The 18,435-nt window shown below is 53.4% G+C and overlaps 6 protein-coding genes across 7 annotated transcripts; 3 read left to right on the top strand and 3 right to left on the bottom strand.

The window, feature by feature from the left end:
• Positions 1-846: 846 nt before the first annotated feature.
• Positions 847-5,415, bottom strand: AAFC00_004055 (uncharacterized protein; the record flags this gene model as incomplete). Its single annotated transcript, XM_069343631.1, has 1 exon — positions 847-5,415. One exon carries the CDS (start codon positions 5,413-5,415, stop codon positions 847-849), a length of 4,569 nt encoding a protein of 1,522 aa, XP_069202185.1.
• Positions 5,416-7,278: 1,863 nt separating this feature from the next.
• On the top strand, positions 7,279-9,150 carry AAFC00_004054 (uncharacterized protein; the record flags this gene model as incomplete). The annotated part of the gene is made up of 1 exon (XM_069343630.1): positions 7,279-9,150. One exon carries the CDS (start codon positions 7,279-7,281, stop codon positions 9,148-9,150), a length of 1,872 nt encoding a protein of 623 aa, XP_069202184.1.
• Positions 9,151-9,385: 235 nt separating this feature from the next.
• AAFC00_004053 (uncharacterized protein) lies at positions 9,386-11,428 on the bottom strand (the record flags this gene model as incomplete). Its single annotated transcript, XM_069343629.1, has 1 exon — positions 9,386-11,428. The coding sequence occupies one exon, from the start codon at positions 11,426-11,428 to the stop codon at positions 9,386-9,388; it is 2,043 nt and encodes a 680-aa protein (XP_069202183.1).
• Positions 11,429-12,132: 704 nt separating this feature from the next.
• Positions 12,133-13,786, top strand: AAFC00_004052 (uncharacterized protein; the record flags this gene model as incomplete). The annotated part of the gene is made up of 3 exons (XM_069343628.1): positions 12,133-12,243; positions 12,290-12,601; positions 12,659-13,786. 3 exons carry the CDS (start codon positions 12,133-12,135, stop codon positions 13,784-13,786), a joined length of 1,551 nt encoding a protein of 516 aa, XP_069202182.1.
• A 925-nt stretch (positions 13,787-14,711) lies between these two features.
• AAFC00_004051 (uncharacterized protein) lies at positions 14,712-16,001 on the top strand (the record flags this gene model as incomplete). 2 transcript variants are annotated; one of them, XM_069343626.1, is made up of 3 exons in its annotated part: positions 14,712-15,049; positions 15,102-15,325; positions 15,382-16,001. In XM_069343626.1, the coding sequence occupies 3 exons, from the start codon at positions 14,712-14,714 to the stop codon at positions 15,999-16,001; spliced, it is 1,182 nt and encodes a 393-aa protein (XP_069202180.1). The 2 variants fall into 2 exon arrangements, with proteins under 2 accessions (XP_069202180.1, XP_069202181.1); XM_069343627.1 differs by having other exon boundaries at positions 14,874-15,049.
• An 859-nt stretch (positions 16,002-16,860) lies between these two features.
• AAFC00_004050 (uncharacterized protein) lies at positions 16,861-18,004 on the bottom strand (the record flags this gene model as incomplete). The annotated part of the gene is made up of 2 exons (XM_069343624.1): positions 16,861-17,422; positions 17,481-18,004. The coding sequence occupies 2 exons, from the start codon at positions 18,002-18,004 to the stop codon at positions 16,861-16,863; spliced, it is 1,086 nt and encodes a 361-aa protein (XP_069202179.1).
• Between the last annotated feature and the right edge of the window lie 431 nt (positions 18,005-18,435).

Raw genomic sequence — 18,435 nt, 5'->3', positions numbered from 1 at the left:
TTGAGTAGCTCTCTAGATTGGGGAATAAAGACGAAGGAACCGCCATCAACGCGAGATGGACAGCGTTGCTCTCAATCAGCTGCCCCGTTTGACGAGTAATTGCAGGTGGTTACGGCTGGCTACGACTGTATGTGCAATGTTGTTCTTCTTTTGTAGTATAGCCAGGGTGACCCTTTGCATCATTGTCCCTTCACGCACAGAACTCATCTAATCAGCATTCCGATCAAGTTTTATCTACAGGTGACCCCTGAATTAGACAGCCATACCTTTGATATACTTCGCACATAAGATAGACATGAATCACAGCAGCAGATAGACAAAGACACCAACTCCCAGAATGCGTCAAGCAAGAACCTCGCATCACGCTGCGTCTCCTGGGATACGTTCTATGCTAGAAACTAAACATACAAAACCTCGAGCCCGACACCGAGCTCGAGAGAAGATTTCTCCAGTCCATGCTTTGGAAGCAAAAAACAAAAATGCAAAATACCGCCAGAGAAAGATAAAACAAAGGGAAGAAACAGAGAACGCTCTGAGAAAAGTCATGCAACACCCTGAGCAGAACATCGAATTCCGCCAGGTGTGGTTTCCACCTCGAAGGTTTGTATGCGCGCCTTGAATTCGTGCATCTTATGCAATTGCTGGAAAATGAGAAACAAAACCGCTTCGTGAATGACACGCTAGATGAAGCAAGGGGGAATCATGCGATGAATGCTTTTGAGTAGAAAAAATAACCGGAAGCGGAATCGAAAAGAAAACATTGTAAGAGACCGCGCACGACCAGCGTGGAAGTTTTGCGAACCTCGGGTGTTGGTCAAAGCAAGAAACCTGGGCGCAAGACGCTGCTCAAGCTGCACCATCCCCGAGTGATTGGACTGCAGTATCATCCTCTTTCACATTTTCAGGGGTGGGGTCAGGAGGTGATAGTGGCAGAGGGAGTTGTTCGGGCGCAATATCCTTGGTCGGCTCGCGGATGACTTCTGAAGTCGGTGGGGAGAAATTCGGCTGCTTGAAGACTGGCTTTTGAACCTCATCTTCGGCCTGGCTTGGGGACTGGGCTTGGCCAAGATTGAAATAACCCTGTGGTTCTTCTTCGCGCTCCAAGAGGCCTGCGTGGCCATGATCGAAGGAGCCAAGATGAGGCGCAGAGATCGAGGCTGGTTCGAAACGGTCATGATCATGATCAATACTAGAGACAAAGGTGTCGGCATCACTGAGCGTACGATGCTTTGGTGGCGCCGTGCTGTCACTGGTGAATCCGTCCAAGTCCTCCGAAGCCGCCATCTGGCGTTCGAGATGTCGGCGAAGGTTGGCTTCAGGTCCACTCTCTTCTGCCTCTCCAATAGTAGTTTGGTTGCGAGCCTCAAGTTCCATCCTTACTCGCATCTTCTCTTCCGTCCAGTCTCCTCCGAAAGTAACGACAGACGCCTTTTTGCCGTGTACAATGAATTTCCCGGTTGATCTTTCCAAGACGGGTGCACCTTCGGCAGGTAGATCACCGACGTGGCTCGTATCAGAATGCACAGTACTGGCACTGTCTTTGCCTTTGCGGTGGCGATGTATAGAAGAATGCTCGTTGCGGACGTCGCGTAGAGTTCGATGCAGACTCCGTCTGTTTTTTGGTTTCGACGCGCTGTCCTGAGGAGTAGATCCAGACGCGAAATCGAAAGCCTGAGGCTTCCCGGCTGAGACAGCAGATGTTCCGGTGACTGTAGGCGCCAGGTCATCCCGCGCGAGCATCAAGACTTCGCGCTCACGATCATCGAAACTTGGAGCGTGATCTCCAAGGCCGGGTCTTGATAGTGCATCAGACCCGGCGAACGAGTATTGTCGATCATATGCACTGGATGTGGTGGATAAGCCTGCAGTGCTATGCTTTCTTTGGAAGGCGTGCGAGGAACTAGTGACAGACAAGCGGTCCTGGTTGCGCTCGGCGTTCATATCAAGAGATGGTAGCTTCCACTCTCCATTGATCTCGGATTTTCGATTGTGCTCGGGAGGAGTCTTGAAAACATCATTACCAAAGAACTCTTCTGCGGCAGACTCGGTAGCTCCTCGTAGTCTCGGAGATTGTGGCTGTTCCACAGAGGGCGCCGTAGTCTGGCTGGGCTGCGAAGACTTGGCCCAATGCGGGCCGCCTGCTTGAGCACGAGTCACCGGAGGCGAAGATGGAGGAGGAGGTAAGCCATTAGACGGTGCCGCCTTACCTTGCAAAAGGTCGTTGTCGATCTCCAGATCATGAGCGAGAATATCCCGGTAGCACTTTAGACGCCAGATGTCTCGCCGCACCCACTTGAGCATAGCATTCAGGCGAGCTGCAGCATGACTGACCTCTTCACGTGTTCTTTGTTGAATTGGCGCGAGAAGAAGCAAGTGACGGGCATTCCTCAGCATGGTCTCCAGGCTATTGGTCATCTGCTCGATCTCCCTTTCAGACTCGAAGATGGTCTGGCGCATGATCTGACCACGGAAGACAAGCACCTGATGTACGAGCTGAGGCGCTACCGGCTGGGTGCTCGTAGCATCAGGCAGAGCTTGACCGGCCGCATTGGAAAGTGCCATCTGGTCCTTGGTTTTGGGCGCAGAGGCGTCAGTCTCTCTACATCCTATAAAGCCTCTGATGCGAACACCTGCGGACCTGAACGCGGCTGCGTAGTTCAACAATGCAATCCACTCGTTCATCTCGGATTCGTTCTCTGCCAGTAGAACCTCTTCTTGGCCACCGTGGCGCACCAGGGTGAAGGCGTCCTTGTGTCTGGTGTAGCTAGAATCCAACAGGGCGACGGCATCGTCAGTCTTTATCAAGGCATCAGGCTTGAAGTCTTGTATAGGAGGATTAAAGATGACAGGTGCATTGGTGGCTTGCTTGTTGTGGGCCTGCTGCTGCGCCATCAAGCCTTTGATCCAGTTGATATTCTTGAAGAGGTAAAGCTGGGATCCAGTCATGATCGCACCCCATTCCTGCCAGGGCGAGCGCGCCTTCTTGCGCTTTGGGTTCTTCCTCCAGAGCAAACCGACCTTGGTGATCTTCAAGTCGACGACTCCAGCAGCAGTGTCATTTGGATTATCTCTCGTTGCTTGCGATTCGAATGCGGCAGGTCTGGAGCGGGCGGAAATGATTTGGAGTATGCCCGTGTTGACGAAGGCCCTTTGTAGCCTGTGGATATCAAGCGTGCCAGCGGTCCCGAGATAAGTGTACGGGTCGTCAGTGTTGATCGCTTCCTTGATCGGAGGGCGGAGAACATCGAGCTTTCCATCACATATCAAAGCATATGGGTCGATTGGCCCACTGGTTTTGCGTACTGGGTCAGGCATTGTTCCTCGCAGCTTGCTCTTCTTCGGCTTGAATGTCAGCAGGCGCTCGCCGTTTATGTCTACTTCTTCGTCAAAATGGATAAACGGCGTATAGCAGATGTTGTCGTAGAAGCAGGCCAGGATGTCGTCAGACACGTTCTGACCACTCGTATTCTTGACATAGTCTTGCTTCTGCATTTTTCGCTTATTATTCTTGTTGAAGGCATCCGTGTGAAGCATCATTAGAGAAAAGGCCACGATATATGCCTTGTCAGGGCTCTGGAAGATGCCGGGGTTGCACTCGTGATACCTGTCGGCAAAAGCCTGAATGACTCGGTCGACCTGCTGAGTTTCCTTTGGCAATTCAGCTTCCAAGAGAAACTTCCGCAATGACATGTCTATGGGTTCGCCAAAGAAAGGAAACTTCCTGGAATAGCTACGGAGCACGGCTTGCGCAAAGGGGTCGGCGGATTTGGACAGGATGCCGGCAATCAAGCTGCGTGACACGGTGGCCTGAAGACGCTCCAGGTACTTCCCTGGGGTGTCACCTTCCTCACGGTCTGGAATAATCAGGGCCTCTCTGCTGGCCAAGGCAAAGGAGCCGGTCTTGGAGTGTCCTGGCGACGAGTTTCGCGCATTGGGATCCGAGCCGTGACGGAAGCGATTGAGGTTCAAAAAACCACCAAGACTAGTGCGGCCAGAGGTCGAGGTCGAGGTGCGGCCACTGGCCTGATTGGGCGGAGTCGGAGGGGTCAAGTCCTCAGAAGTCCTCCCTAATGAGCCCATGGTCGAGGATCTATCGCGCAGACCGGTCCTCCTCGGCGGCGCAAGTCCATTGGAAGAGCGGGCGGAGTTGGCCGAGTGGGTCGAATCGTTGCGGATCAGCGGAGCACCAGGATGGGCAGCGAAGGCAATGGCAGACCTCGCCAACGAATTGTGCGAGGGCGAGACAGAGGAAGAGGTGAACAGACGGGGACGTGAGACCTCGGTATGGCGCCTATGCAAGGCAACGCGGGGTGTTGGACCCAGCGAACCCGGTGTTTCGATATTTGAGTGAGTAGAGATGGCACTGGTCGAGGCGCGAGGCGAAGCAGGAGAGAGGTCGATTTGCTCGGGCGGAGGCTCAAACTTGGGAGGAAGAGGGAAAAGAGACTTCCTTCTGTTTCTGCGAGGCAGCTTGAAGAGAGTGGTGGTAGTCGAGATGGTATGGGTCGTGGTTGTAGTGGCATACGTGACATGTTCGCTTGAGCTTCTATCTCCCGCCGACGACACAGACAGCCTCTCAAGCGGGAGGGCAAGGGCGGAATTTGACTCGTCGCCATAAGCAGGAGGAGCGGGGTTGCGAGGAGCAGAATCAGCAGCAGGCATTGGTCGCACGTGGTCGTCTCGTCGCTCCTTCCGATCAAAGGACTTTCTCCACGGGCCCAGATGCTTTGGGGTTTCGCTATGCTCGGTCGACTGGCGCATTGGCTTCTTTTCCATCAGGCTGGTGCTGCTGTGATTATTGCTGCTGTTGTTGGCGAGCAGGTGCTTCGAGGAAGTGAATTTGGACATCTGTCTCTTGAAAGGGCTTTTCGGCTTCTTTGGCGGCGTCGGGGTTGGATTGGGAGGGTCCATTGTCGGAGCTGTAGTGATGATGGCAGGCGCTGTCGTGGCAAGAGGTGGCAGGGGAGGTGATGGATCCGGCAGAGGCGGTCTCTCCTCCTGTTCGGCGTGTGCCCTGGCAGTTGCGGCCAACTGTGTGTCAGAGAAATGCCTCCACCTCAGTCTGCTGAATCTGCCGTGGGCTGGAGTGGCATCCTGAACCGGAGGCGAGTCGGGTCGTTCTGAGTGATTGCGAGCAGGGCTGTCGAAGGAGCGTGAGCCCTCACTCAGTGGATGGGCAGTCGAGGGTCGACGAAGACGGGGGACGATGAATGACGCGACCGCATCCAGGGTGGGAGAGGAAGACAAGGCAGCGGCCGGGCCAGGTGCAGGTGGGGCGGCTGGCTTCTTTCCTACCGCATTGTCGTCGGCATGGGCAGCAGCAGCAGTGGTGGTAGCGGCAGGATCAGAGGCAGCAAAGTTCAGATCGTTGAAGAGGACATCGATTGTGCTCCGGCGGCGAGAAAGGAGTGGCATGGCGGTTCATCAAAAGGCGAAAGCGCGACGGCTTGACGCGTCTATGAGATGCAGACGGCTTGCATGTGTGGACAAGGATGCGTGTGCCACTATGGAAGCCGGCGAGATTTCATCTATGGGACGGGTTGAGATTTGGGGGGGGGGGGGATGAGAGAAGGGCGGCGGAGAAGGAAAGGGTGCTGATAAGGTTCCACTTCTCATCCATGCATAAGTGTGTGGTCGCGTGTGTTTATGCGGCAGTGAGACCTAGCAGCGGCGGGGGAAGCGACATGGACGATCAAATCAGGATCACAGGCAAAGAAGGCATGGCGGGTACAGAAGATGTTTGGACAAAGACTCGTCTCAAGAACAGGGCAGGTCCAGAGTTCGGATGCGCGAGATCGAGCCAGCGAGGCTTTACAGTGGAGCGACGTCAACAGGCCCCCCTCCGGGGGGTTCTATGGGTCGGTACAGGATCAACACTGATTCTTGCATAAAACCTCCTAATGCACGGTAGCAACCTAACTTTGGTCCTCCGTGCTGTCTACGATTATAGTCCACTCTACTAGACTTTCATCTACATGTTGCAATCATCGCTGAGATTCACCACAGTGTCTCTGAACAATAAGTTTTTCTTCATGCTGCTGGAAGGAGGGGCCTTTTTTCCTTCCCTCCCCAACCCGTTCCGCGCCTCCATTCTTGGTGATTGCGCGTCCTCGGCGGAAGGAATGCCAACGCCAAGAGTAACGGTTTCCTTCCCGGACGTTTGTTGAATACTTCTAGAAGCATCAACCCACGCGAGCGAGAGCGAAATCCTGCCTCAGTGCCTGTCGAACCTGATTACGAAGGTTGCCACTGAAAAAGCACCTTTACAAGTCTACAGGCTGCAGTCAAGCTGCCTCCAGTCAGGTAGGTAAATGTTCCAGGCGGATGCTGTACAGTAAGAGCACCTTATGATACAGTACCTGCCTGCACTGTGCTTTCATGCATGCCTCGGTACTTAGCACCCTCGCAATCGTCGCTACCTGCATCTTGACCGTGCTTTTGAGAACCACTGTCTCTCTTGCTCCGAGCAATTAATCTACTTTGACTTAGACACTACAAGGGTGCTAAACTGTACTGTCCCACATCCTCATGGTCACACGTGAGACTCGGTGGGATCAAATCCTTCGCGTTTCAATGTGAATGCGGCAAGATCCACGTCGTACTGTACCTGTGTGTACAAGGTACAAGTACAGTAGCATTGGCATGGAGGAAGGAATATCTGCCTTTATCCTTGATTCATCCGCTATACATGACGATGTGAGGGGTGGCGTCTGTAGAGTAGAAGCCGTATCAACCATGGTGCATCATGTTTACTGGAGTGAGCAGACGTCTTGCAGCCTCAACTAGCCCTTGGTCTTGACACATAATAATGCCATCAAGGTGTCCTGAACAGAGAGCGAAGGCTTTCCGTGCTTCTGCTTCGCTGGGGGCACGGATCACCATCATCGTCGATACCTTAAGGTAGGCTTGTGCTGATGAAGCACAGCAACATATCAAACCTCCCATTTCAAGCAGTGCAGTGATAGGTAGGACTGGAGGATGATAGTGAGATAACAACCAGGATAGAGCGTCACTGCACATCTGCTCCTACCGTATCACAAGTGATGTGAGTATCGCCCAGTGCCTACAGATGTAGGTAAGGTGTGGAAGATCTTATCTGCTGATTGCGGGCAGCGTCATACCAAACCGAAACCGAAAGCTGCCGCCCAGAAAACAGTTGCCTTTCAGGGTCGCTGCTCTTCTACTTTCAGATTACCTCGAAGGAAACTCTCCCCACTTCCCTCTCCACCTGTCGACATTGGACATTGTCATTGGGAGCACACACTCGTTCCGCCCGCCATGCGCCCCCCATCGCTGTCCTCTCTCACCGTGTCGGCGCTGTGTGCCACTTCCGTCATCGCCATACCATTTGTCGACTCGCATGACTCGGCTTTATCATCACAAACACGAGCGCAACCGCTTCCGCAAGACGTCCACCCCCACCGTCCTCTATGGCGCTCAATCTCGGATCCCATCATCCGCAAGGTCTGGGGTCTAGCTAGCCCAGACATTCCTTCGAGCACACCTCGTCTCGGCAAAGGACAGACGGGCCAGAAAGATGCATCGGCGCAGCTGGCGAGACACGGCGACGAGATAGTGTTGCGCTTCAACATCACTGGGGGCGCCGAGTCTGCTGCTCTTTCCGAAGCCGCCGACACGCTGTTTCTGGATGTGTGGGAATTCACCGAGGACTGGGTCGACATCCGCCTTGCCAAGGACATTGTGCCTTCTTTGCTTGCCCTGCTGCCGGCGTCCCTACAGCGCTCGCACAAGCCATTGATGCAAGAGCGCGAACTGGCCCAGGCAATCGCCAACACATATCCCTCGCCGCCATCTGGCCGTGGAGGTCTTGCCGACGGCCGTCACAACCGCTACCATGCCTTCGGTCCCGCCCTCGGTCCACAGGAATCCGAGGGGAACCTGTTCTTCTCCGACTACCAGCCACTCTCCGTCATTCAGCCCTGGATGCGTCTCATGGCCTCGCTGTTCACAACCCACGTCCGTCTAATCAACATTGGTCTGAGCTACGAAGGACGCGACATCAACGCTCTCAGAGTCGGCGTGCATCCCACCAACGACGAGGCTCCCACCACCCGCAAGACCATCCTTGTGACCGGTGGGGTCCACGCCCGCGAGTGGATTTCGACCAGTACAGTCAATTACATAGCATACTCCCTCATCACGGGATACGGCAAAGACCCCTACATCACTTCACTCCTGCAAGAATTCGACTGGGTCTTCGTCCCCACATTCAACCCCGACGGCTATGTATACAGCTGGGAGACGGACCGTCTATGGCGCAAGAACCGCCAACAGACGCACCTGCGCTTCTGCCGCGGACTAGACCTGGACCGAAGTTTCGCATTCCAATGGGACGGCGAGAGCACGCACACGAACCCTTGCTCCGAGTCTTTCGCCGGCGAATCCCCCTTCGATGGCGTCGAGTCCAAACGCCTCGCCGACTGGGCCCGCAACGAAACGGAAAACAACCACGTCGAATTCGTCGGCTTCCTCGATCTCCACAGCTACTCGCAGGAGATCCTCTATCCCTATTCCTACTCATGCGAAACCGACCCGCCCAGCCTGGAAAACCTCCAGGAGTTGGCCGCCGGGCTCGCCAAGTCCATCAGACAAGCCGGAGGCCACTACTACCAGTCCGCGCCCGCCTGCGAGGGCAACGTCGCCTTAGCAGCAGCAAGCTCGACGACCAAAGACAACAACGACAAACAAGGCCGCATCTTCCCGCGCTTCGAGAGCGGCGGCGGCAGCGCTCTGGACTGGTTCTACCACGAAATGAAGGTCAAATACACCTACCAGTTCAAGCTGAGAGACCGCGGCACTTATGGCTTTTTGCTGCCCAGTGAGCATATCGTGCCCACGGGAAAGGAAATGCTGGATGCGTTCTTGCATTTCGGAGGGTATCTCGCTGGTCAGCTCGATGTGAGTGGTAAAAGCATCAGCAGCATGGGAAAGGCTGATGAGTCGGCTGTTGCTGAGAATACTACTGAGGATAAGAATGACCTTGACGTGCATGAAGTAGACGCATCATCGGAAGAAGACGAAGAGGACGAGGAAGAAGAGCAAGAAACGAATGACGACGACGACGACGACGACGAGCTACTGGATCCATACGGGACCATGTGGGAACTACGACGCGGCAAGAGACTGTGAAACGTGACTCTTCTTTCTTGTCTGTCGTAAGCTTTACACCATTAATCAACACCGTTAACCCACAAAACCCCAACCCCAGTTTCTTGTGTATCATATCTATATTAATTGATCGTCATATACCTCTCCAGTCGTTCCAGTACTCCAGTGTGTCTTCGTGAAAAAGACAAACCCCAATCTAGTGCTTATCTTCGAAACCACATCTCCAGGGAAGACTGAAAATGCGAGTCCCACATCATCAAGCCAGCTCTCGATCAGGCGGCCTCCAATCCATCAGGTCAAACGCCTCTTTACTCCACGGTCCGAGATCACTATTACTCTCTTCTTGCAGCGCACCGATCTGTTCCTCCTCGACGTCTAGTGATTCTGAGAAGTCGTCTTCTGCTATAGCTTCTGCTGCTTCCGTTGCCGAAATCATGGCTTCTTCTGTTGACGCCGCAGACGGCGCCTTGAAAGGCTTTGCGAGCATGACGGTCGTGACTCCGGAGCTCTGTCTTGTGTTGGTTGAAGCCGGTCGTGGGGGCGGGCCCATGGGAGCATTGGTCGCAGAACGCGGCGGTGGTGCCACCCTGTGAATTGGCTGATGCACTGTTGTGCTTGGGGTTCGACTGCGTGTTAACATGTCGTCTTTTGCCTGAGGATGTAGGAAACGAGTTGATCCGTTGTTGGGTCTGCGTTGTGGATTGCTTTGGTTCATAGGAAGAGGCGGAGGGAACATGTGGGTTGTTGGAGCTGTTTCTGCTGGTTGCGGAAGGTTGTGCGAAGTGCTAGATGTGGACTTGAGCGGCTCCACGGTTCTTGTCGACGACGACTCCTCGTCTGTGTCCGACTTTCGAGCAGAAGTGCCTATCTGCGCTAGTCGCTCTTGCAGTCGGTGGCGATGTATAGACTGCGCTTCTGACCGAGCTGCCTCTGGCTCCGGTGGTTTGTTTTGCCGGCGCGTCGTTGCTACGTTTCCTCTCTCGCTTGACGGTCTTTCAGGGTCGCTGCTGTGCTCGCGGACTTCCTGTCGACTGTCGCGCTGTTTCCCTGCCTTTGAAGATAGGCTTTGGATAACCAACATCCTCCTGGGAGCACTGCTTACCAGTCTCAAGGCTTGACCCTGCCTTTGCGAATTTGTAATAGTCTGAGTTGGGACTTTGTCAGCAGGAGGCCGTGTGTTGTCTGACGTATCGCTTGTCGTGTTCGCTGTTCTGGACAAGGATTGCTCATTGCTACGTGGTACTTCTGCAGGTCCTACAGAACTCGCCCGATCGATGTGACGTCTTGCTGCTACATTGGCAGCTTCGGCCGTCTCCCTGCGCTGAACGCGATGCACCGAGGGCGAGTCGCCTCGAACAAAGTGACGGGACGTCTCGGTACTCGAGATAGGACGATTCTCACGCAATATACCTGGGTCAAGTGAGTCTGGTCGGGGGGATGTTGCGTTTTGGCCCCCTCGATCTTGCGCAGAAGTAGCAAGAGAAGCTTCTACTGTGGGGCCTGAGTGAAGACCGGGACTGCGTGGAGTCGGATCTGTATCAGACAAAAGATCGATTACCTCAGTTACACTCAATTGCCGCTGCCCCGATGCATCCTTGTTGTTCGAAGCTTTAGTAGTGGCTTTGCCCCTATTGCTGTGTGTAGCTGAGACAGCAGTCTTCGTAGTCTGCTTTGGGGTCTTGGTCGTTCTGGTAACATTCCAAGCGTCGGTCTTTTGCCGCTTCGAGGCCCTCCCTGATTCCGACGATCGGTTCTCCTGGTCCCTATTACGCTCCTCGAACGGAGACTTGCCTGGCAGAGAGGCTTTACCAATAGGACCTCTTTGAGGCCCAAGGAGCGACTGCAAGGACCTATGCTTCGCAGGTGTCACATTGTTTGACGGCGCAACGGATACACCTCGTGAAGGTTGAGTCCAATGACCGGGTGACTGTACAGCCGATCTTGGAGAAGGCTTGTTGGCGTGGTTGGTCCTTTGCAGGAGTTCCTTGAGATCAGTCTCTGTTCTACCGACTTCTTCGGCTACCTGAACGACCACACCCCCCTTCTCTAAGATTAACTCATCACCTTCTTGAATATCTGCTCCTTCCGTCCAATGAAGGTCGCCAAGGAAATTGCGGGGCACGTCGTAGACCATGGCCCGTTTATTAAATGTATGGTATCGAAGGAATCCATCTTGCCAACGTTTCTGCTTGCGACGGAGATCATGGGTATATAGGCAATTAAACTCGATGACGGGGGCGGTGTTCTGTGTCTGAGGTATTGATAGGCTGGGGGTGCTACGTTGTACTGATGTGGTCATCGTCCGGGTGTCGGACGGTCTCTTGACTTAATGCACGCTGGTCGCATGCTTCAGATGTTTTGTTGCTGAGTCCGTATAGTAGTGACGTGCTGGTTTGACAACACTCCAGTTATGACAACACTGTGTTCTCGTAAGGTAAGGTATATGCAGCGAAGTGGGGTTACCTTCGCTAGAAATCCAGAATGGGAAATGTGACCATGACGTCCGTACGTGTTGGACCGCGCACGTGCGCGTCACTTTCGTGTATAGAAGAAGCTGCAGCCTGTGACTTGCTGAATGGGGGCGAAGTACCTCGGTACCATGGTATCAAAACTCAAGACTGTAATGCCCTATATGGATCGTCAGGTCTTGCTCTCACTAGATGTGCTGCCTACACCAGCCTCGGAACATTCCCATGATTCTTACAGTCATGATAACATGGCAAGACCGTGTTGGTCTTGGATGCCCATCCTGCAATATAGCATGTAATTACCTGTAACCAAAAATGAATTGCCAAGATCCATACGACACCTCAGCGTCGCGCCATCGGCTCCGTATGAGCCGCTTTCACATTCAACTGCGCCTCGTCCGTACCCAATCATTTTGTTGTATGTCTGACAGCCCTCGTCTTGCTATCGAGATATAACACACCTCGGGATATAACACCAACACCCTTTTGAGTGTTAACATCCATTCGACATATATGATCAGAGGCTGCCGGAACGATGCAGCGAGTCCAAAGGAAGTTCGGTACGTTCCTCAAGCGTTCGGAAGATGAGGCAGATGTTGGTGGCATCCTGCACGAATTCAACGAAACCGAGAGATTCTTGACAAGCGTAAGATTTTCAGCACTACATGCTGGCGTCTCTGACCGCATACCAGTTCATCAGTAATGGCGAGTCGTTTCGTGAAGGGTGGAATCGCATCTTGCGTAGTCAGCTATCTGTTGCGGAGACCTTTCACACCATCTACGAACCAATTGGCACCGAGGAGAATGTCAAGCACATCACAGCCCCTACGCCTGAGCATACGCTTGTGAGGGCAAGCCAGTCAGAGGCTCTGTATGCAGAACTTGGTTCAGACCTTGCCCAGGAAGTAGCATTCATCGACTCGAAGTTACTGCAACCAGCCGTACAGGCAAAGAACGACCTTGGCGCTTTGAAGAAAGTGATCAAGAAACGGGAAGACCGTAAGGTATGTTCAGTACTCAGTCATTCGTGTCTTGTGCCTACTTAACCGTATCGAATGTAGCTTGACTATGAGCGCTATCACACTCGTGTTGAGAGTGCAAGACGCAAGGAGACGCGATCCCCCAAGGAGGATGCTGCACTTATGAAGCATGAAAGTGACCTCGAGCTTGCAACACACGAATATCATGAAGCGGACGAGCACATTAAGCAAGTCTTACCGCCCCTTGTTGATGCTGTCTCACGACTCCTGCCATATCTCCTCGCCACTCAAATAATGATACAGCACTCTCTTATAGCTCAACTATATACCGCGGTATATGGATTCTGCCAGCAGCAGGGCATGCCTGTATCTCCCCCTGAGCTAGAGGACGTAGTGGCAGAGTTCAGCGCAGAGTTTGACCCTCTCAGAAACGAAGTCGAGGGCGGTCTCGGCTTGATCGCAAATGGCAAAGCTGTGCACCAGCCAATGGAGTTTGTAGACAACAAACAAGGCAGTCTTACTGGTCTTGGTCTTCGTAATGCACTCGCAGAGAAGAGAAACGGTTCCCACGGATCACTACCGAGGCCATCCATGCCGAGCTTCCTCTCCCGCAAAGAAGAAGCCCGAGTCGAAGAGGAAGAGGCTCCAACAAAACCGACTCGACCGGGAAGGCACAGCTTTACTAACTCAGCCGTACACGACGAGGAAGAGGCTCCTCCGGAGAAGCCCCCTCGACCAGGTTCAGCGAGACACTTTGCTCTCCCGTCGCACGCAGTATCACCATCTAGAATGAGTCCTGGTGGGCAGTACAATCAACGACCAGCAGCTTCCCCATCCGGACACAGCGACACTAGCAGTCCATACCTAACACCACAAGGCGGCAGCCAGCGAGTCTCAAGGCCGAGCGGTGGCAGTGATTACTTTGGTGGAGATCGCAAACCGTCACCAGGCTTGTCCTCATCAATGGCTTCGGGTATCGCTGCAAAGAAGAAGCCGCCCCCGCCTGTACCTGCAAAGAGGATACACTCGAGTCAAGGTCTGACGGTCACAGCTCTCTATGACTTTGCAGGACAGAACCCGGGCGATCTGAGTTTCCAAGAGGGAGACAAGATCAGAATCATCAAGAAGACAGAGTCGACCAATGACTGGTGGCAGGGAGAGATAAGGGGCGTCACTGGAGCATTCCCAGCCAACTACGTTGCTGTGTAGCCTCGTTTATTGTTGATGTAGATGCGTGCGAATCAAGTGTAGTCGCATGTGATAGTCTTACAATGCGGTAGCTCAAGTCGACCCAACAATTCATTAGACTTACAGTACCTTGCCTAAGTTTAGAACGAGGGTAACCTTGAGTCGAATTGCGGCTGAACACGTGGAACAGAGTACCCCTGAATTTACATCAGCTACTTGCCTTGTGTTATCGGGCAGATGCAGGCTTGCACGTTACGATTACGGCAGGTATGCGGCAGAGACGTTGTTTCGGATTCACTGCTTATCGCCATGTACCTTAGATTGCAAGGTGCTGTAGATACAGGCAGATACAGGTACAAGAGGGAGACGCAGGAAAACAAGAGCTGGCGATCTACCGGGGAAGCAGGTGGACGCGGGCCCGAGCGGGACCCTGACCCCAAAGGGTAAGGTAAGGTACGGGTAACAAGTCAGGTAGCAACACTCTGAGGTCATTAGTCTAAGTGGGCAGGAACAGGCAAAGACAACAGAAGACAGAATCACCATTTTTTCCCTTTTCCCCATCAACGCATGAGATCGCTCCACGCCGTCCTGTACCAGACCGCATCATCCTGCACCATCTCCGCATTGACTCGTATGGCTTGTTGATTGTTCGCACTGTGGGGCATCACCGACTCTGCGCCTGGCTGGCAAACAACCTTCTCGCCGACCCACTCTCTACCATTACCATAACTCTTACTTTTAAACGACCCTTGCATTGTCTTTTCACCATCGACTGCTCTCTTCACACAATATCCATGGTAGCTATATACCACAGTCGCCAGCATAGTCAAAACGACCACCGACACATCGATACACCATCTCGTGCACACACACCTCCTTCGTGTGACAGTGTTGACCTGTTTTGTTTACTGCTGCCATCGCCCATCGCTAATCGAAGATATCGGGCATGGACGTATTACAATGCCCTCAAGCTGCTCGTCCAGCTCCCAAATCCCCGCCTCTTGCATTCCAAACAACATCGAATGACTCGCTGTGGACGCCGATGGGATTGGACTCGAATGGCTCGTTGGTCTTGTCCCCTACAGTCAGCCAATTGTCCGAGGCGCACATGTCAGCAGGCGAAATGAGCATGCAGATCCAAATCGACAAGCAAGCCGAAGCCATGCGATTACAACATCAGGCTTTTGTCGCCGAGAGGGAGAGTTGGCAACTGGAAAGGGACAGATTATACCGCCGCATCATCGCTCTGGAGTCGTTATTGAAGGGATCCACCAATGGCCACAGGTACAATGACTCTCTTCCCTCACAAGGAGGACGTCCAGCTAATGCACCACAGTCCTGCCAGAAGTCCCCTTGTCTCTCCACACAGTGGCAATACACTGACTCCGCCCACTTTCCGGAATGCCGCTTCGAACCCGGCCTCTCGCCTCGCCAGCATCGCCGAAGTTGAGAGCACAAGCCCGGTTGGCGAAAACCGCCCTCCTCTATCGCAACTCAAGCGAGCTTCTGCTCCAACCCATATCAGTATTCCTTTCGAGGCCACAAATCCCTCCATGGATGGTATGCATGCATGTAAACATGTCCCCCGAGTATGCATCGCTGATGTTGAAATCTAGTCTCTACGGCCAGGAGCAAGAATGGATCAGAAATGATTGATGAAGTGCCTCGATCACCGCCCCAGACTCGCGCCACCCTATCACCACCCCCCCCAGCTAATTTACACCACGCCGGACACACCCCGCTCAGAGCATCCATTTCCGGTGACATGAGCCCTGCTCGCAGCAATTTCGATGGACACCAGGACACTCCGACCAGAAGCAACACTGCTCTAAACGAAGCCTTGACCGAGGATATGGAAGACGATCGCCCTCTCAAGGGACCTTTGATGCTACCCGAGCTCCCCTACCAGCCAGACCAGGAGAACTTCACCATGAGCATGCTCAGTGCCAAGTTACAGGATCTTATCGAGCATCCAGAGGACAGCGAACCAATGGTGTTGAAGACGCCTAGCCCTGGCTACAGCGCGGCCATGGAAGCTGGCGAGGGCAATTTTGAAACCCCTCCTAAGGACGACGCTGCCCTGCTCAAGCCGGAGACTGCTTCTGCAGAAAATGCATCAGAAATGCTTTCTCCCGAACTCAAACCGCTCGAAGATGGCGGTATCAAGTTACGCAAGAAGCCCAGCTGCAACTTTGGCGCTCCACTGGGACAACTCCATCCAGTCTGGAAGCCCTGATTTTCTTTGCACGAGTCCAAGTTGGGCGCGGGCTGGCTCTCACGTCACATGGACAGAAACGAAGGAAAGGGGTAAGAGAAAATGAAGAGAAAATGGCCCTGGGTCGGTCGACAGAAAGAACTCATGAATTGACGTTATAGATGTGTTTTTCGGTTTTTGTTCTTATTCTGTTTTCTCGTTTGGGCGCGCGCATCATCGCGGACAACAACGGATACCCCCACAGTTTCGGATCACCAATAGATCGTGGATTAGGATAGGCTAGGATAAAAAAGGAGGATCAGGTGTTTGTTTTCTTGATTAGATCTCTCGACGATGATGGTTCGCGTACCGCAGCGATAGCTGCAAAAACGACAAAAGTAGTAACAGCGAGAGTGAGACGGATGGATCGCGATAAAAAAAAACGCACAGGGAAGGACAAGGCCCTGGAGATGCAAGATAATATTACAGAGCGAGAGGGAGGGACCAGAGACATATCATCCCTGCATCACATTGCGATTCTGCAAAATCTCATCCATCCACAGTGCCACATTTTCTCTATTCACTCTTGCATGTCTCTTTCCCAGTTCAAGGAAGGAATGACAGAGAAAATCATGATTTGTCTTTTTTTTGGGGGGGGGGGGGTTTCCATTTGCTATTGGGATGGGTATCTTTGATGTGTTATCTCATGGTCTTCTCTTTCTCGTCCAAGGCTGTCTGTGTGTGTCCATTCCCTATTCTCAGATATGCACTGTACCCATATTGCGCCTCTGTGACCCTCACTTACGCAGACCAAACGCCTTGGCTTCGCCTCACCCTTGACGGAAGCAAGAAACAGCAAGAAAGGAAATGGTTGATTTAGGAGTTGGCTAGAAGAAGAAAATCAAACACCCATGGTGAAGTCATGCTCGATGCCAGGCGTGACACTAGCCATGAATTTGAGAAAGACGATGAGGTACTGGTCGACACGAATAGCGACCTCGTCATCATCATTTCCGCTTTCGCTCAACACCTCCCATTCGTCGCCGTCCTTGGTAGACTGGTGGTGGTGCTGTTGTTGGTCTTTCCTCTCCGCCGCAATGTCGAGATTCGTCGTCTGGTCCACCAGCCCCTCCATGCCGTGATCGGTGACGTCGAGGCCGCGCTTCATCTTTGCTGTGCGCAGCTTGAGGGCGGCGTCGGCGCGGTCGAGCAGGACTTTCATGACGCTGGCGTGGCGGCAGGGGTGCACGGAGGCGGTCTTGATCGTTGGCGCCACGTAGGGGAAGTCTTCGAGGGTTACGGTCTTATCCTTGTAGTCTCCGACGATGTCCTCCATCATGGCTTCGGGGACCAAGGGCACGGGGGCAGCTGAAGGCGAGGATGATGTGTAGCCGGATAGATAGAGACGGGGTGTGCGGTAATAGGGTGTATAGGTGATGTAAACAGTGTATGTGCGTAGTGGACTGTATTGTCATTGTTAGCGATGTGACTAAAACGAAGGAATATAGGCGAAATCATTACCCGTTCTCGCCGTCGGCAGTCTGAGGTTCACGAATGATAGCCTCCTCGTCGTCTTCCTCGTCTTCCATGTCTGGAATCTCGTCCTCGTCGTCTTCCTCGACACTTCCGCTCACTTCGCCGGCCTCGTCCATGGTCCTGACGTCGCCGGGCTTGGCTCTGGAAGCGGCGTCGACACCATCACCCCCCGTCCTCAACCAGCCATCGTCATCGTCGTCGCTGCCCTTGAGCCCATCTCTCACGACATCGTCCAGTCCCGTCTGTCCGGCAAAGTTGTCGTTCAGACGTCGGCGACAGGGCACTCCGCGGGTCACCAGGTATTGTTTGCCCGCAGGGAGATAGGCCACACGCTTCTCGGGCGTCGAGGCATCGGCCCACGACCACGAGGGGAATTTGTAGACAAGAAAGTCACCGGCTTGGAGGAACTCCTCCGGTGTGATCTGACCGGTCTGGCGGAAGGTGGACGTGGTCGAGATGGGGGCGTAGTTGTCGCGGACTTTGTCGAGCACGCTGTGGATGAAGTTCATGGTTATTGGTGGGGTTTTGGTCAGGGTGGATGGATGTTCGACTACGGATCTACAGATGCGAGCGCTTAGTCTAGGGGTGAGATTGTCTGATAGACGCAGATGAGCTCACAGCGAGTATGTATGAGTAATGGATGGATCAAGCAAGGCACTCACCGTATGGGTGTAATGCGTACCTGCTGTACTAGGCGGTCACTCTCTCTCCACCTCGTCCCTTATCTTATCGTTCTTAGCTGCCTTGGGGAAGGCGGGGCACATGAGCAATCCTCTTGGCGCCACCCTCCCACCTTGTCCATCATCACACTTGGACTTGTCTTGCCTCTGATACTGATGAACATCGAGGTGAGCCAAATATTATGTTGATTTGTCTGAGACCACATTGCACCACACAATATGCTTGTGACAAAGAAGACCTCAATTTATCAGCGTACACC

Source organism: Neodothiora populina (assembly GCF_041146345.1).
Source record: "Neodothiora populina strain CPC 39397 chromosome Unknown canker_contig_17, whole genome shotgun sequence".
Classification (NCBI taxonomy): domain Eukaryota; kingdom Fungi; phylum Ascomycota; class Dothideomycetes; order Dothideales; family Dothioraceae; genus Neodothiora; species Neodothiora populina.
Note: the sequence above shows the minus strand (reverse complement) of the source record. Positions and strands in the feature narration are given on the sequence as shown.